This window comes from Rhea americana, unplaced genomic scaffold, assembly GCF_003343005.1.
Source record: "Rhea americana isolate MKP2758 unplaced genomic scaffold, rheAme1 scaffold_79, whole genome shotgun sequence".
NCBI lineage: Eukaryota > Metazoa > Chordata > Aves > Rheiformes > Rheidae > Rhea > Rhea americana.
In genome coordinates, this window is record NW_028186967.1 from 610,100 (window position 1) to 622,781 (window position 12,682).

General features: G+C 49.7%; 1 protein-coding gene across 2 annotated transcripts in view; it reads left to right on the top strand.

The window, feature by feature from the left end:
• DENND2A (DENN domain containing 2A) overlaps nt 1-9,138 on the top strand; it is a 61,840-nt gene extending 52,702 nt beyond the window's left edge. For both annotated transcript variants that reach the window (XM_085322549.1, XM_085322548.1), the window contains exons 15-20: nt 549-726; nt 1,658-1,699; nt 3,109-3,226; nt 3,893-4,132; nt 5,170-5,256; nt 6,231-9,138. In XM_085322549.1, the coding sequence (XP_085178675.1) occupies nt 549-726; nt 1,658-1,699; nt 3,109-3,226; nt 3,893-4,132; nt 5,170-5,256; nt 6,231-6,262 (697 nt within the window). In that variant the 3' untranslated portion in view covers nt 6,263-9,138. The remainder of the gene's footprint in view (nt 1-548; nt 727-1,657; nt 1,700-3,108; nt 3,227-3,892; nt 4,133-5,169; nt 5,257-6,230) is intronic.
• The last annotated feature ends 3,544 nt before the right edge of the window (nt 9,139-12,682 follow it).

A 12,682-nucleotide genomic window follows, 5' to 3' on the forward strand; every position in this document is an offset into this window, starting at 1 on the left:
GGCGCAGGCAGGCCATCCATCTGTGCTCAGAAGGCCAAGAGTATAGCTAGCAGGCAAGTGGTCAGAGAATGGACTACAGATAGCTCTGGCTGCTGTAGTGGTGGAGCTGTCTTGTCTTGTACTCCATGGCTATATGCTATCTGTTCTGTACAGTATAGCTCCTGTGGATTCAAACCCTTGGCTTTCCTGTGAGAACAGCCACAGAGGCATGCCAGGGGAGAAGAAATCATCTTTTCTCTAATGAGAGGCAGTTGCATAGAAGACCATGTCCGTGTAGTATTTGCCATCAGGATATTGGAAGAGCAGACACTAGATTCAGTGAGATGTGTCCTTTGTCACTTGTATGGATGTGGGATCTTCTTCCCTAACCTGGGCTCCTGTCACAAGTCTTTCATCCTGGAATTAGAGAGTGGAGACAGAAATTTGGGAGAGGGCCTAGTAACTACAAAGATCATTCAGGCAACAGATGAAAAAGCCCTAATTTCTAGTAAGTGCCACTAATCTCCTGACTGACCTGCTGTTGCCTGTGCTTCTGTTTTGTCTTCCAGCACTCTCTCAAAGTGTTGCCACGCCATGGTGGCCCTCCTGTACCCCTTCACGTGGCAGCACACCTACATCCCCGTGCTGCCGCCTTCCATGATCGATATTGTGTGCTCGCCCACCCCCTTCCTCATCGGCCTGCTCTCCAACTCTCTGCCCCGCCTGAAGGAGCTCCCRGTAGAGGAGGTGAGCCACGCACTCCAAAAACCTTCCTGTTAAAAAAAAAATATATTGCTTTCAGAGGGCTGAGTTGTCTCCTGTCCTAGAAAGGCTGMTGTTAAGAACCATGTTTGCCCCTATCGTTTTAATGCAGGGTGGTGGTGTCACCACAGAAAACTGCAGGTCGCTGTTTGGCAGCTAACGATGTGCAAGGATCAAGCTCTCATCTTTTGGCTGCCACCAGCATGGGACAAGAAAGGAGGCGAACATTGCCCCGGGGGATGCTGCAAGGCGGAGGGCTGCGTTCTGCTCATGCGGAGCTTGGGAGTGGGGGGTGCTGGGATCTCCCACAGTGGGGTTGTGCGGGTAGAGGATTAYTTTTAAAAGTTTCTGGTGGTTTCTGGAAAGTGTTGTCTAGAGGCTAAGGACAAAGTCTGCCAGACATGAATTGTACTGGCTAGAAATTGTCCAGGATAGCTGCCCTTCTGTCTAATTAACATRGATACCTAATGAAATGCATAAATAATTAGAAACTAGACTGGTTCACAGTGTGCAAGGGTGAACATAGCCAGGACTTATCAACGAGCCAGAACGTTTCCATCCCTACACACTCAGAGCAACACAGGGCAGTGTTTGGGCAGGAAAGATAGGAAGTCTGATCCAAGCACGGCATGAGCAGCATTAGCACAGCGCTGAGCCAGGGCAGTGAGAAGCGGTGGGCTGGGCTCAGAGAACAGCCTCTTTTTGTCCAAGCTGTTCTGTGGTTTGCGGTGAAGTAGTTAGAAAGCCACATCAAGGGCCTCACTCTTGGCTAGTGCTGGATGCCTCCTCCAGCTGCTCTGGTGGTTAAGGGGAACAGGGGCAGGGCTGAAGTGTTTCCTCCAGGACAGTTAAAGATTAAGATAAACTCTAATGATGGAAATAATGATTTCCTGCTTTTCTTCTCACTCTCTGTTAGGTCCTTGTGGTTGACCTTGTAAATAACCGGTTTCTGAGACAGGTGAGCAGAGCTACTTCATATCCTGCATCTTCTGTCACCTTCCTCTGACATGCCTTGCCTCTAGAGACCTCAGTCTCTGTTTGCTGACCTGCCTAGCTGACTGGAGCACTTACTCCCCCTGCAGACTGAGGCGGGATTTGTGATTGGCAGTATTATGGTGGTTACTGTGCACTTATGTAGTATCAGACTCCTAAAGCAACTACAGATGTTAAGGACTGAATCATTATGCATTTTTTAAGAGGTTAAACCATGGCACCTGGGGACTACAGGTCCTTGATGTACCATGAGACTGAGAACAGAATGGAAGAGCCTTGGCTCAGCACCATCTTCTGGGCAGCACTTGCAGCTCCCAGGGAGTTGTGACTCTTCCAGTTTGTGTCTGCCAGTCCCTCTCCTATCACTTATCCCTACTCTGAGTAGGAAGGGAACCTCGATGTTTCCTTCAGATCCCATCCTGCCCTTGGAGTTTGTGATTCTTCATTCTGGCCATTACACTGTATGGGTTGCAACTAGGAAGCCAATGATCAGGAGTGTAGCTGTTGCTTTGCAGACAAGACTGCCTGCAGGTTTTTCTTCCCTTTGTGCTGGAGAGGAGGAGCAGGATATCTAAGGGGAGAGGATAGAAGAGAGAATGTGTTTCTGGCCCTAGAAGCCAGTTTAGGCCCAGAGCTCTACCACATCCCTGCGCAGTGCTGGCTGTGTGGATCTCTCCTAGAGCCTCAGGTCCCATGGGTAAAATGGGACAAGAGCACCTCCTGCTGCAGGAAATAGCATATTGATGAAGGTCACTCCTCTAATGGAGTTCGTGCTTGTCAGCTGCTTTAGCTRTGTGAATTGTGTTTGCATCTTTTTAATGGCAGATGTGGAGTGAAATGTTTTACATTATACCTTTCTCTCAGAGATTTAAGCTAGATCATGTTGTCTCAGCCAGGGCTGGTAAGAGCTCACACACAGTCACCACTTGATCTGTAGGAACTTCTTAAGTCTCTGTAATGTGATCACTGTTTGAGCAAAGCTAAGCAAGCAGTTGTGCTTACCTGGCTGCATGCCAGCATTGTTCAGATAAGTCTTGTTTGTGGTGTTACTGGTGCTCTCAGACAGATAGCGGAGCTGAGGGTAAGCCTTGGCAGGTCATCTCTCAGGTCAGACACCTGAAATCTTTCCAGCATAGGAGAGTATTTGTGACAAGATACCCCCTTTTCTGCTCCCCCCATCCTTTCTTGAGAGTCTTGGCCTGGCAGTGTTGGGAAAGTGCCAAGTACATTACGAGTTCTCTCTCTCCTCTCCTTGCAGTTCATTTTTAGTGCTCCCCTGCTGTATCAGGGGCAGGGTAGGATCTGGCAGAGGAGAAGGGCAGGCCCCTGCCATATGGCGGCCCCAGACCCTGAGGACATGGCTCTGTTTTGCAGATGGAAGATGAGGACTCCATTCTGCCTCGGAAGCTGCAGGCCGCCTTAGAGCATATCTTGGAGCAGAGGAACGAGCTGGCAAGCGACAAGGAGGAGGGCTCTGTGAATGGCAAGCAGGGTAAAGGACAGTGTCTTCCAGTCTAAAACCATGTCTCTTCCTGCCCCTTCTTCTCCTGTCACTCCTTATTGAAGAGCYGGGATTAGGGCTGAATTTAACACTGCAGGAATTGGAAATAGGCCAGGATTTTACTTGAATTTATTTACTGAATAATTATTTATTAAATATTCCATTGCACAGTTCTTATCCCCTTCCTAGTTCTGTCCTTCATTTCTTCATGGCTCTAGGGAGCATCTGTAATGCTTTCAGGTGGGGATTCCACAGGCCTCTCTCTGCTGATGACCATATGAATGATGCACACTCCTACAGTGGACAGTCAATGTGCAGAATTAGTCTGTGAAGCAACAGAGCAGGTTGCAAGAGACTGATCCAACACAGCTCTTTGTAGGGGTATAAGGGTATAACCGGATTGCAGAAAAGCCAAGACAGAGCTAAGTGGCTTTCAGATTAATAGCAGCCCACTCCCTTTCTCCATTGCAAGCACTTCCTAGGATGATGTCTCTATCAGTGAGCTTTTTCCACTGAGGCTGGATCTCAAAAAGGCCAATGAGCATGTACCTGGAGTGGGTAAAACACCACAGATGACTCTTGGAGTAAAGAATACTGCTTCTCCTAGTACATGCTTGCAGCACTGCCCTCACCACTGCCTCTTTCTTGTCTCCTTAGAGTCCAGCCCTTTGAATGAGGTGGTGTCTGAAGCCTTTGTCCGTTTCTTTGTGGAGATTGTGGGCCATTACTCCCTCTTCCTGACACCGAACGAGCGAGAGGAGCGGACTCTGCAGCGTGAGGCCTTCCGGAAGTCTGTCTCCTCCAAGAGTCTCCGACACTTCCTGGAAGTTTTTATGGAGACGCAGATGTTTGGGGGCTTCATTCAAGAGCGGGAGCTGCGGAAGCAGGGGGTCAGAGGTGAGGGGCTCTGCTAGAGTCATCCACAGTTGTGGAAATGTTGCTCTTGCTCCTGTGAGAGTTGGGAGATTCACACTAGCAGCCAGCTCCATCCTCAGCAATATGGTGGGAAGCTGTAGTGTGCAGGGACACTAGGAGGGAAGCAGTAGGAAAGGTCTAGTGCAGGCTGATGGTCTGTTGTGATATCCCCATGTGGACTTCAAGAGGTCACTCACGAATCTTTTTGTCTCTGTTTCCTTATCTTCCCAAAGGAGGAACATCTGGTAGTTCCTTGCTGGGGTTCAGCCACCCTTCACCACTGCAATAAGTGACATAAGGCATATCCTCCATGTGTGCCCCTTCCATTCCTTGTTGAATGACTTGACTGTCACAGGAGGGCATATTGCTAGAACTGTATTTGTTATTGCAATCCCTCCTCCCAGGCACTGGCACTTGGGAAGTGTGTCTACAGACAGAATGGGCTGGATTGATTACAGCTGTTCGGTCTAGTAAAAATACAAATGTTTGTGTCCTTTCCAGAGCTGCTTCTGTGTTTCACTCCTGTTATCCCACAGTCCTTAGGGCTCTGCTGGCATCCAATTTCTCATCCCTATAGCTGCTCAGTGCTGGTTTAGCAGTTTCCTCCAAAGTGCTAATGAGCAGTGGACTTTTGAATAGGTGGCTGAGTAAAAGAGTTTTTGCAGAGCGGTAAAATGTGGCTCCCACATGATGATTCCCCAGATGACCTCACTTTCTGGATTTAGCCACGTTCATAACAAAATGAACGGAGGTATGGTCTCTTCCTATGTGAGGTTACAACAGATCACTCAGCCTTGCAGTGCTGGGGGAGGAGGTGGCAACATGGCTGGGAGTCCCATGGACTTGGACAAAGCTCCTGTCCCAGATCTGGGCCTAGCTGATGGAGGAGGTTGGGTGAGTTGTTCACAATCCCATGCAAGAGTTCTTTGGTAAGTCAGGACAGTATGCTTTCAGATATACTTCTTTCTTTTATTTATAAGGAAGCAAAACAGTAGTTGCTGACTTCTTTCTTCCTGCAGGTCTGTTTGAGGTACGGGCTCAGGAGTACCTGGAAACACTTCCTAGTGGGGAGCAGAGTGGAGTCAATAGGTTCCTGAAAGGCCTAGGTAAGGGCTCAGCAAAGCCACTAGCTTTTCTTGAGGTTTAGGCTCTTCTTCCCTTGATATCAGGCCCAGAGATTCGACAACAGGGATTGTTCAACATGGGGTGTCAGGACTCTCCCACTGACAGTGTGTGGCTTCTTGCAGAGCAGTGCTTTGAGCCTTGATGGAGTGATTAGTGCCTGACCCCTAGCAGTGGGGGATTGGGTGAGGAGGAGCCACCTGGCTCACTGGTGGATCTGCCTGCTGATCTGCCCCTTGTCTGAAGGATGGTGAGGGACCAGAGTTTGGACCATGAGCTGTTTCTGAGACTTCTAAAGGAAGACGGAGGATCTGAGGAGGCAATGCAGTGACCAGTGACTCAGGTGTATTGGATGCTGTTCTTGGTGGGGAGAGTAACAAACTTTCCCTGGGCTTCAACTCTACCTGGAGAAATCAGCGGTGGGAATTGCCTAGGAGTGTTGAAAGGCTGAATTCAATTCCCATTGTAAGGGGATTGAGAAGGGAGCTCCAATAAGAGGTTAGACACCCTTGATGAGGGGCTAGCCTGGACACCCTAGCTAAGAGAGCTGGGTCTTATGTTCAGATCCCATCCCTCTCTTGTTTTGGCCATTCTGAAAGAGCAGTAATGTGTATGGGGCTGGTGTCCCCTTGCCTCTTATCCCCGTGCAGTCTGGCCAAGTGAGCTTAGTAATATGTTCTCCTTCCAGGACTGCTGGGTAAATAGGAAAGGTGTGCCTGAGCCCATGCTTGCAGGTCCCAGTCTGCAATGCTGTTCCCAGGGGGGTAAGCACAGCAATGACCTGCTCTGCAGGTATCTGATTCCCTCCTCGCAGGGCAGGTAGCTCTGGATAAGGACCCCATGCTGACAGCAGGGGCAATTCTCTGTACAGGCTTGCTCAGCCAGTAGCAGCAGGGAGAGTGACACTTGTCTTGCATGTTACTGTGATAAGTCCGTTTTCTTTTCTCCATCTTTTCAGGTAGCAAAATGAAATTCCTTCACAAAAAATAAGAGTGAAGCATACACTCATTCCATAGAAGAGAAGGGCTTTACCCTTTAACACCAACAAATCGGACTGTTATCAATCATTACCGTTTGGCGTGCTCCCAGGGGCCAACAGCCTTGGGCGAGCTGACCACTGGAGACTGGAGGAGGCCAGGATGTGCTCACGCAGGTGTGTGGTGCCACAAGAAAATTTGATGACCACAGAACTGCCTGGACAAGTCTCTGGATTTCTACAGTACCATGCACTGGACCAAGCGCTCTCTGAACTCTGCACTAGCATGTTGCAGACGTCCCAGCGGATTGGATCTCTTAGCTAGTCAATTCTTTGTTTTGTTGTATTTTCCTATTTATATTGGGGTTAGAACAAATATTAACCAATGACTCTTGCCCTGCCTCCTCTCCACCTGGTGTTACAAGAGGCCGGAATGGGACTCCTGCAGGAACTGAGCAGAGCTCAAACGCCAGGGAGAAGAAAGAGGAGATGTATGAAATAGGTCTTTGCAAAATGAGGACACTGAGGACCGTAAGGATGCAGACTGACCAGGAGGAGCTTATGAGCAGGGGGAACGGGTGAGGGAGAACCACTAAACCTACTGAGGACTTGTTTGGCCAGCCTGCTACCAGGGTGGCTGTGCCAGGGGGTCCTGGCACAAGGAGAGGCCTTTCCTTATGCAATGTAATTAAAAGTGAGTGGCATAAAAGGTATACAGCACCTTGGGTATTCTTTGAGGGGGAGCTGTGTATCTGCCCACTCGCCCCTCTGGGGCTGAGCATTGGGCTGGAGGAGACATCTAGCAGCTGAGCCCTCGGCTTTGTTGCCCGCACATGCCTTGGTGCCAAGTGGGTCTTGTTTCTCTTGCCTGGGCTGCTTGCAGACAGATTCAAAAATGGGGCTCTCTTGCAGGATCTTGCCTCTGAGACTGGCTTCCAGATGGTCGGATGGGTCCTTCTTTCCCACTTCTGAGTGTTGCTGCTGATCAGCTCAGGCATTGCCAGGCAACTGGTAATGTCTCTCCAGCAGTGTTAGAAAACAGAGTGATGCTWGGTAAGGCTGATTAGAATAAAAATCAGGACATCAGCTCTACAAGGAAATGCTTGGTGAGAGGAGCTGTTTGAAGGTGCATTCTAGAGGAGCTCTTGCCTGGGTTACATGGTTGCTACTTGCCCTCATTCACTGAGGCTCTCTGCGATTTTGAAGCCGTATCTATGGCTCATTGAAGCCATGAGAGGAAGAAACCCCCTGCCATGTCTGGTCCTCCAAACTGCCTGAGAGAGCAATAAGAAGCAGGCTGGAGGAGTGTGGCTGCTACTTTTTTCTGTGCTTTCTGAGGGGAGATATCGGGGCCTGCTGTTGCCCCTCCTTTCAGTTTGCCTGCCAGCCTCCCTTCTGCTTCTGGGGAAGGAGGCATGGAGTGGCACGAGGGAGGTGTGTTGAAGYTGAGGGAGTTTGAAGGCTTTTTCTCAACTGGCACGAAAGTTGTTTCCCTTCCACTGCTTGTGAAGGCAGCCTGCCAAGAATGACTGGAGCATCTCCTCTGCTGTTTGGAAAGGAAATGAGGGTAAGTTTGCTGCTGCCTGAATGGAAAATCTCTTCCYCTGCCCTCCAGGAGGGTTGCAGGATGGTTGGCTCAGCGAGAGGTGCATACAGGCAAGGAAGAAGTCCTTGGGGCAGCAATATTTGGGGCATCTGTGCTACACAGGACTGATGGGGTTTTGCAAATGGTCTGAGTTYTCTTGTGGTCAGTGGGCTATCGTGGGATAGAAGGCCTTTTTGAGCAATATCAAGGTTCAGAGGAGCTCACTTCCACTCAGTGCAGTAGGAGCTGAGGATCCAGTAATTACTGGGGTCTTTTGAAGCCTATATTTCCAAAGATTCATACAATGGCAGCCACTTTCCCTGCTAGCACTGATGTTAAAGTACAGAGGAGGTGGGCTGTGGCGGGGTGGTGGCAGGAATGGATGTCTGGGTAGGTGGGGTGGATGGTGGAGGGATGAGCGAAGAGGATTTATACGGTGCTTTGTTGGCTCCCAACTTAATGGAACATGTTATATCTATGATATATAGAGCTATTTGAGTGTCATGATAGATAAGGGACAGCAGTAGTATCACGCTGGGTGCAGGGACAGGACAGCACCAGAATCTTGGTGCTTCCCAACTGATGTATGGAGACAGTTGGAGCAGTGTTAAAGGGGGACTGGACAMGCCAGCCTGCAGCTGACCCTGCAAGTGTGTCCGGCAGAGTGGGCCCACATGTAGGGGTCTGCRGAGTTAGTGTGGTTACTTGAAACGTATGGTGCTGTGTTTGCCCTTAGTCAAATTCAGTACACCAGGCTTTTACAATACTATGCTCATTTATTCTGGTCTCTGCYGCAGGGCTCTTTACAAAGTGAAAAAAAGAACTTAGAGAAAGTACCCGAGGGAGGAGACATGCGATAGCYGCATTCGCACATGAACTGCAAAGTGAGGGAGAGGCAGGAGGCTGTTCAGCTGGAGGAACTGCTTCATCAGATTCAACGTGTGGAAGAGCAGAGAGGGGATATGAGAACGGGGAGTGGTTTGTGGAGYGGAGAAATTGGTAAGAATTAAAAACAGACTTTAAAGACCGTGAAAGCAACTGACCATGAAGGAGATGCAAGCCAACGTAGTTGTGAGCACACTCCGCGGGTTGGCGAGGGTGAAGGTGGGGTGCAGTGGCCCCAGAGCCAGGCCTGCCAGCATCCTCAGCCACTCTGTGGCTCATCCCCTGTTACCCTACTGAAATTTTGCACTATTTAGTCTAGTTTGCTGCAGGACACAGTAGCTACACACCAAAGGAAATTGCTGGGAGCTGTGGTGTAATTTATGGTTAATTAAATGCTGTGTGTTAGTTCTCCTTTTAGAAGATACCTTTCCTTCTGTCACTGTCCAATTTAAATGACTACCTGTCCTTCTCTCCAAAGCTGTGCTTAGAAAAGCCCTTCTCTAGCCTCCTACCTATAATTTAAAAATCTATGGGTTTTTTCCCCCCTAGGATAGTGCCAACAGCCCAAGCCAGGTGTTGCTTGTGGTCTCAATACAAAGGCTGGTGAGGGCTGGTGACACGAGCAGCTGCCCTCCACTAGCACTGCCACATTTGGTCTTCACAACTTGCTTCAGTCTTAGGAACCTCATCTGAGATGGTAGCTCTATCTAGTCTGTGAAATGGTAACTTCTGTAGCTAAGACTCCATCTATCCTCCAGAAGGATTTTTCTTGATAATAATTAAAGCACACAAAAGTGAGAGCATCTGATGCTTCCTACACAGGACAGACCACAGCTGTCCTTTACTAGCAACAAGGTACAGATTGCTCCCTCTGGCAGAATTGAGTGATGTCCATGAAAAGCCACACAGAGCAGGTTGGATGAATAGGTTAAAGACATTGATTTTTTTTTTCTGTACTTCTGTGAGCTTGGGCGTATAGGAATACAATTAGATCAGGATGGTGGATCTTTTCCCAGCAACCCCATGATTTACAAGGAGCAAAGAGAGGAATTTCTGAAGCACTGGAGCAGTCTCTGCAGTAAKTGAAAAATCTTGAAATCTTCTTGCTGTGGAGAATTTGTATGTGAAGCTTATCTCTTCACAACCAAAAGCTCTTATTTTTTCTACCAAAAGCATGTGTTTTATTTGCTTTTTTTTTTAGAGATAGAAAAACTGGGTTTCACAAAGCTCAGGTGCACCCACACGCGGAAAGGCATTCCCCTCTCTCCACAAAGCAGCCAGGATGCTGATAAAGCCTTGTGGAGAGGTAAACGGAGAGGAGGTTTCGGCTCATTTCTGTCCTCTAGAGCCAGGTGTCCTACACGGTCCCCCTACAGCCAAGCCTCTGCCTGGAAGCTTGGCATTACATTTCTCAAACGACATTTTCAACAGAGCAGTTTTTCTTCCTCCATTGGAGCTGTGGTAAGGAATTGGGAGGGTTTGTTGGGGTGCCCCAGACTAACAGATTTCTTGGCTGAACTTCAATTCTCATGTGAACGTGCTGAAGCACTGGCAGCTTTTACCTGCAATATGCTAACGGCTCAAAATAAAATAGATTGTAAAATAACCACATTTGTTGCCTTTTGGAGCTGCATGTAACAGGACAGCTCCAAGTGTGCTCTGCCAGCACAGGGCTCTGAATATGTTCATTGGCAGCTCCAAGGAAAGTGGGAATCAAACCTACATAGCTTACAAAATCCTGGAGGCTAAAAAAGCAGTGGCAAGAAAAGCACAGTAAAATAAATGTTTACAACTTTGTAATTAAGGGTTTAAAACAAAACTTAGACAAAAAAAAAATTGGTCTCCAGTTGTAGGACAGCCTCTCCAGTGTTATGTCAAGCTGTATTGCTCCAGGATGAGCAGACCACATGTCTTTAAGTGCTTTATRTGCTTTGGAGGAATCCACCTGCCAAGAAAAGACATAAGAGCAGCTGTGCTAGGTCTGCCAACAGCAGATGCCCAGAGAAGATTGCACAAACAGAGCATATATAATGGGTATGCCCTATATGCTATATATACTTTATTCCCAGAGCATTGTATTTGCCCACTGTATATCCAGCAATCACAGGCTTCCTGTGCCAGCGCTAACATCTCTATATTTAATAGCACTGGATGGGTTTCTTTTCCATGAGTGTATATAAATGAGGGTATACAAACTTGATGAGAAAACAGATGAGTCTGTAGGAAGTGTTGATTTATTAAAATATGCTGGCGCTGCCAGTCAAGGGAACGGGGACCCTCAGCTTGTGCAGTTAAAAACCTAGGTCACTGCTACCTGCCACTCCTCACCTAACCAAGCAACTCCTGTACATCGACATGAGCAGCGTTGCTCGGTTGGGAAACCATAATACTTAGTGTCTCTGGAAAGCTTTACATCTCCTCCTCTCCTGTGTTTTACCAAATAACAAGCTGCCAGTGCTGTATGGCTGCCAAGACGCTTGTGAGGCAGATGAGGCAACTCAAGTCCAGAGATGCCAATTAAGTTTCCCCAAGTTTTTATAAGAAGTTTGCGGCCTGGTGGGGAGCAGAGCCCGCGCCGCTTGACCTCAAGCCGTTGGTTAAACCCTGAGCTCTTTTCTCCTGCCCATCTTGCCCATGCCGGCTGGCAGCAGGGACCAAAGTCAGCCACTTTTTTCCAGAGGGAAACGTGGGGCAAGGGTGAGTCTGTGCAGGACGGCTCAGAGGTCCTCAAAGACTAAAGCAGAGCAGGTGAGGACTGCACTGGAAAAATGGCATTTCCGACGCTTTCTGTCCCATCAGTCTGCAGCACCTGAGGCACCCGGTGTCCCAGAAACATCTACAAGGCCTCCCAAGAAGGGGGAGCCAGGGGAGGGAAGCCCGCACGGCCCTCCCAGAGGGGAGCCCAGCTGTGGTAGCTGGCACCATCCCAGGCAGCTGAATTTGGGCGACAAGACTCTCCCAAACCTTCTTAGGATCTCTCTTAGGGGAGACCCGATTTTGCTGGGTTTGGAGGGGTTTTGCTGAAGGGCTGCGCCTGCGGGTGGCCGTGTGCTGGGCGACCCCGGTGCCCCATGGCCACAACGCASTGCCGCCGGAGGGGCTCGCGCTCTACCTTTTTCCCGGGAAACCGCTTTCAAGTCGCACGTCCCCTTGGGTGGCTTGCAGGTGTAGAGGCCGAGGCAGCCGTCGCAGTCAGAGGGCTTCTGGCAGGGCCGCGACTGAATCCCGTGGCAGGAGTACTGGAAAGGGAGAGAGGTGGCCACAGTGCCGGCRTCCTCCGTCATTTCCCGGCCCCAGCGCTGTGCTCCTGCCGGGGCTCCGCTGGTTACACTAAGCAGCACCCCGATGCCCACGCTGCTGAAGTGCCCCCAGGCCTGAGGACTTATTTTCTGCGTGGGTTCACTTAAAGTGCCCAGAAGTCGCAAAGGAAAGGTTTGCCGAGTGCCCGTGGGCCAGACTTACCTGCACGGGCTCTGTGCTGGCATGGAGATGCCAGCATGGGAGGGCTTTCTGCAAAAATGTTCCTCAAATAAACCTCTTCCTCCCTACTGGGGGGCTGGCAAGACCAGAGACTAACAAAACGCCCTTCTGCAGAAGCTTAGGGTAGAGCTTTGTGGTTTTATCTGAGCGAATTACGCACCGTTCCTCCTTTGCCCGGGGGCCACGGCTACGACCCCGTTCAGCTGCCTGCCCTGATGGCTGCAGAAGCACCGCAGCCTCRCGTGAAGGGAGCAGCTCTGCGTTGCAGGCTGGCAGCCAGCCGRCTGGCTATTTACCGGCGGCGTCCACGGCTCAGCCCCTGGGGTGGCGCTTGCCGGAGGTGGTTGTCTGTGGTGCTGTCAAACTAACAGCAGCCAGCAGTCTGGAAATCAGAGGAGCTCAAAAGATCCCCCTAGTCTCCCCCAACAGGCAGACCGAAGAGGCTTTCATGAGAAAACAAAGCCAAGTTGCAGGAGATTGTGTG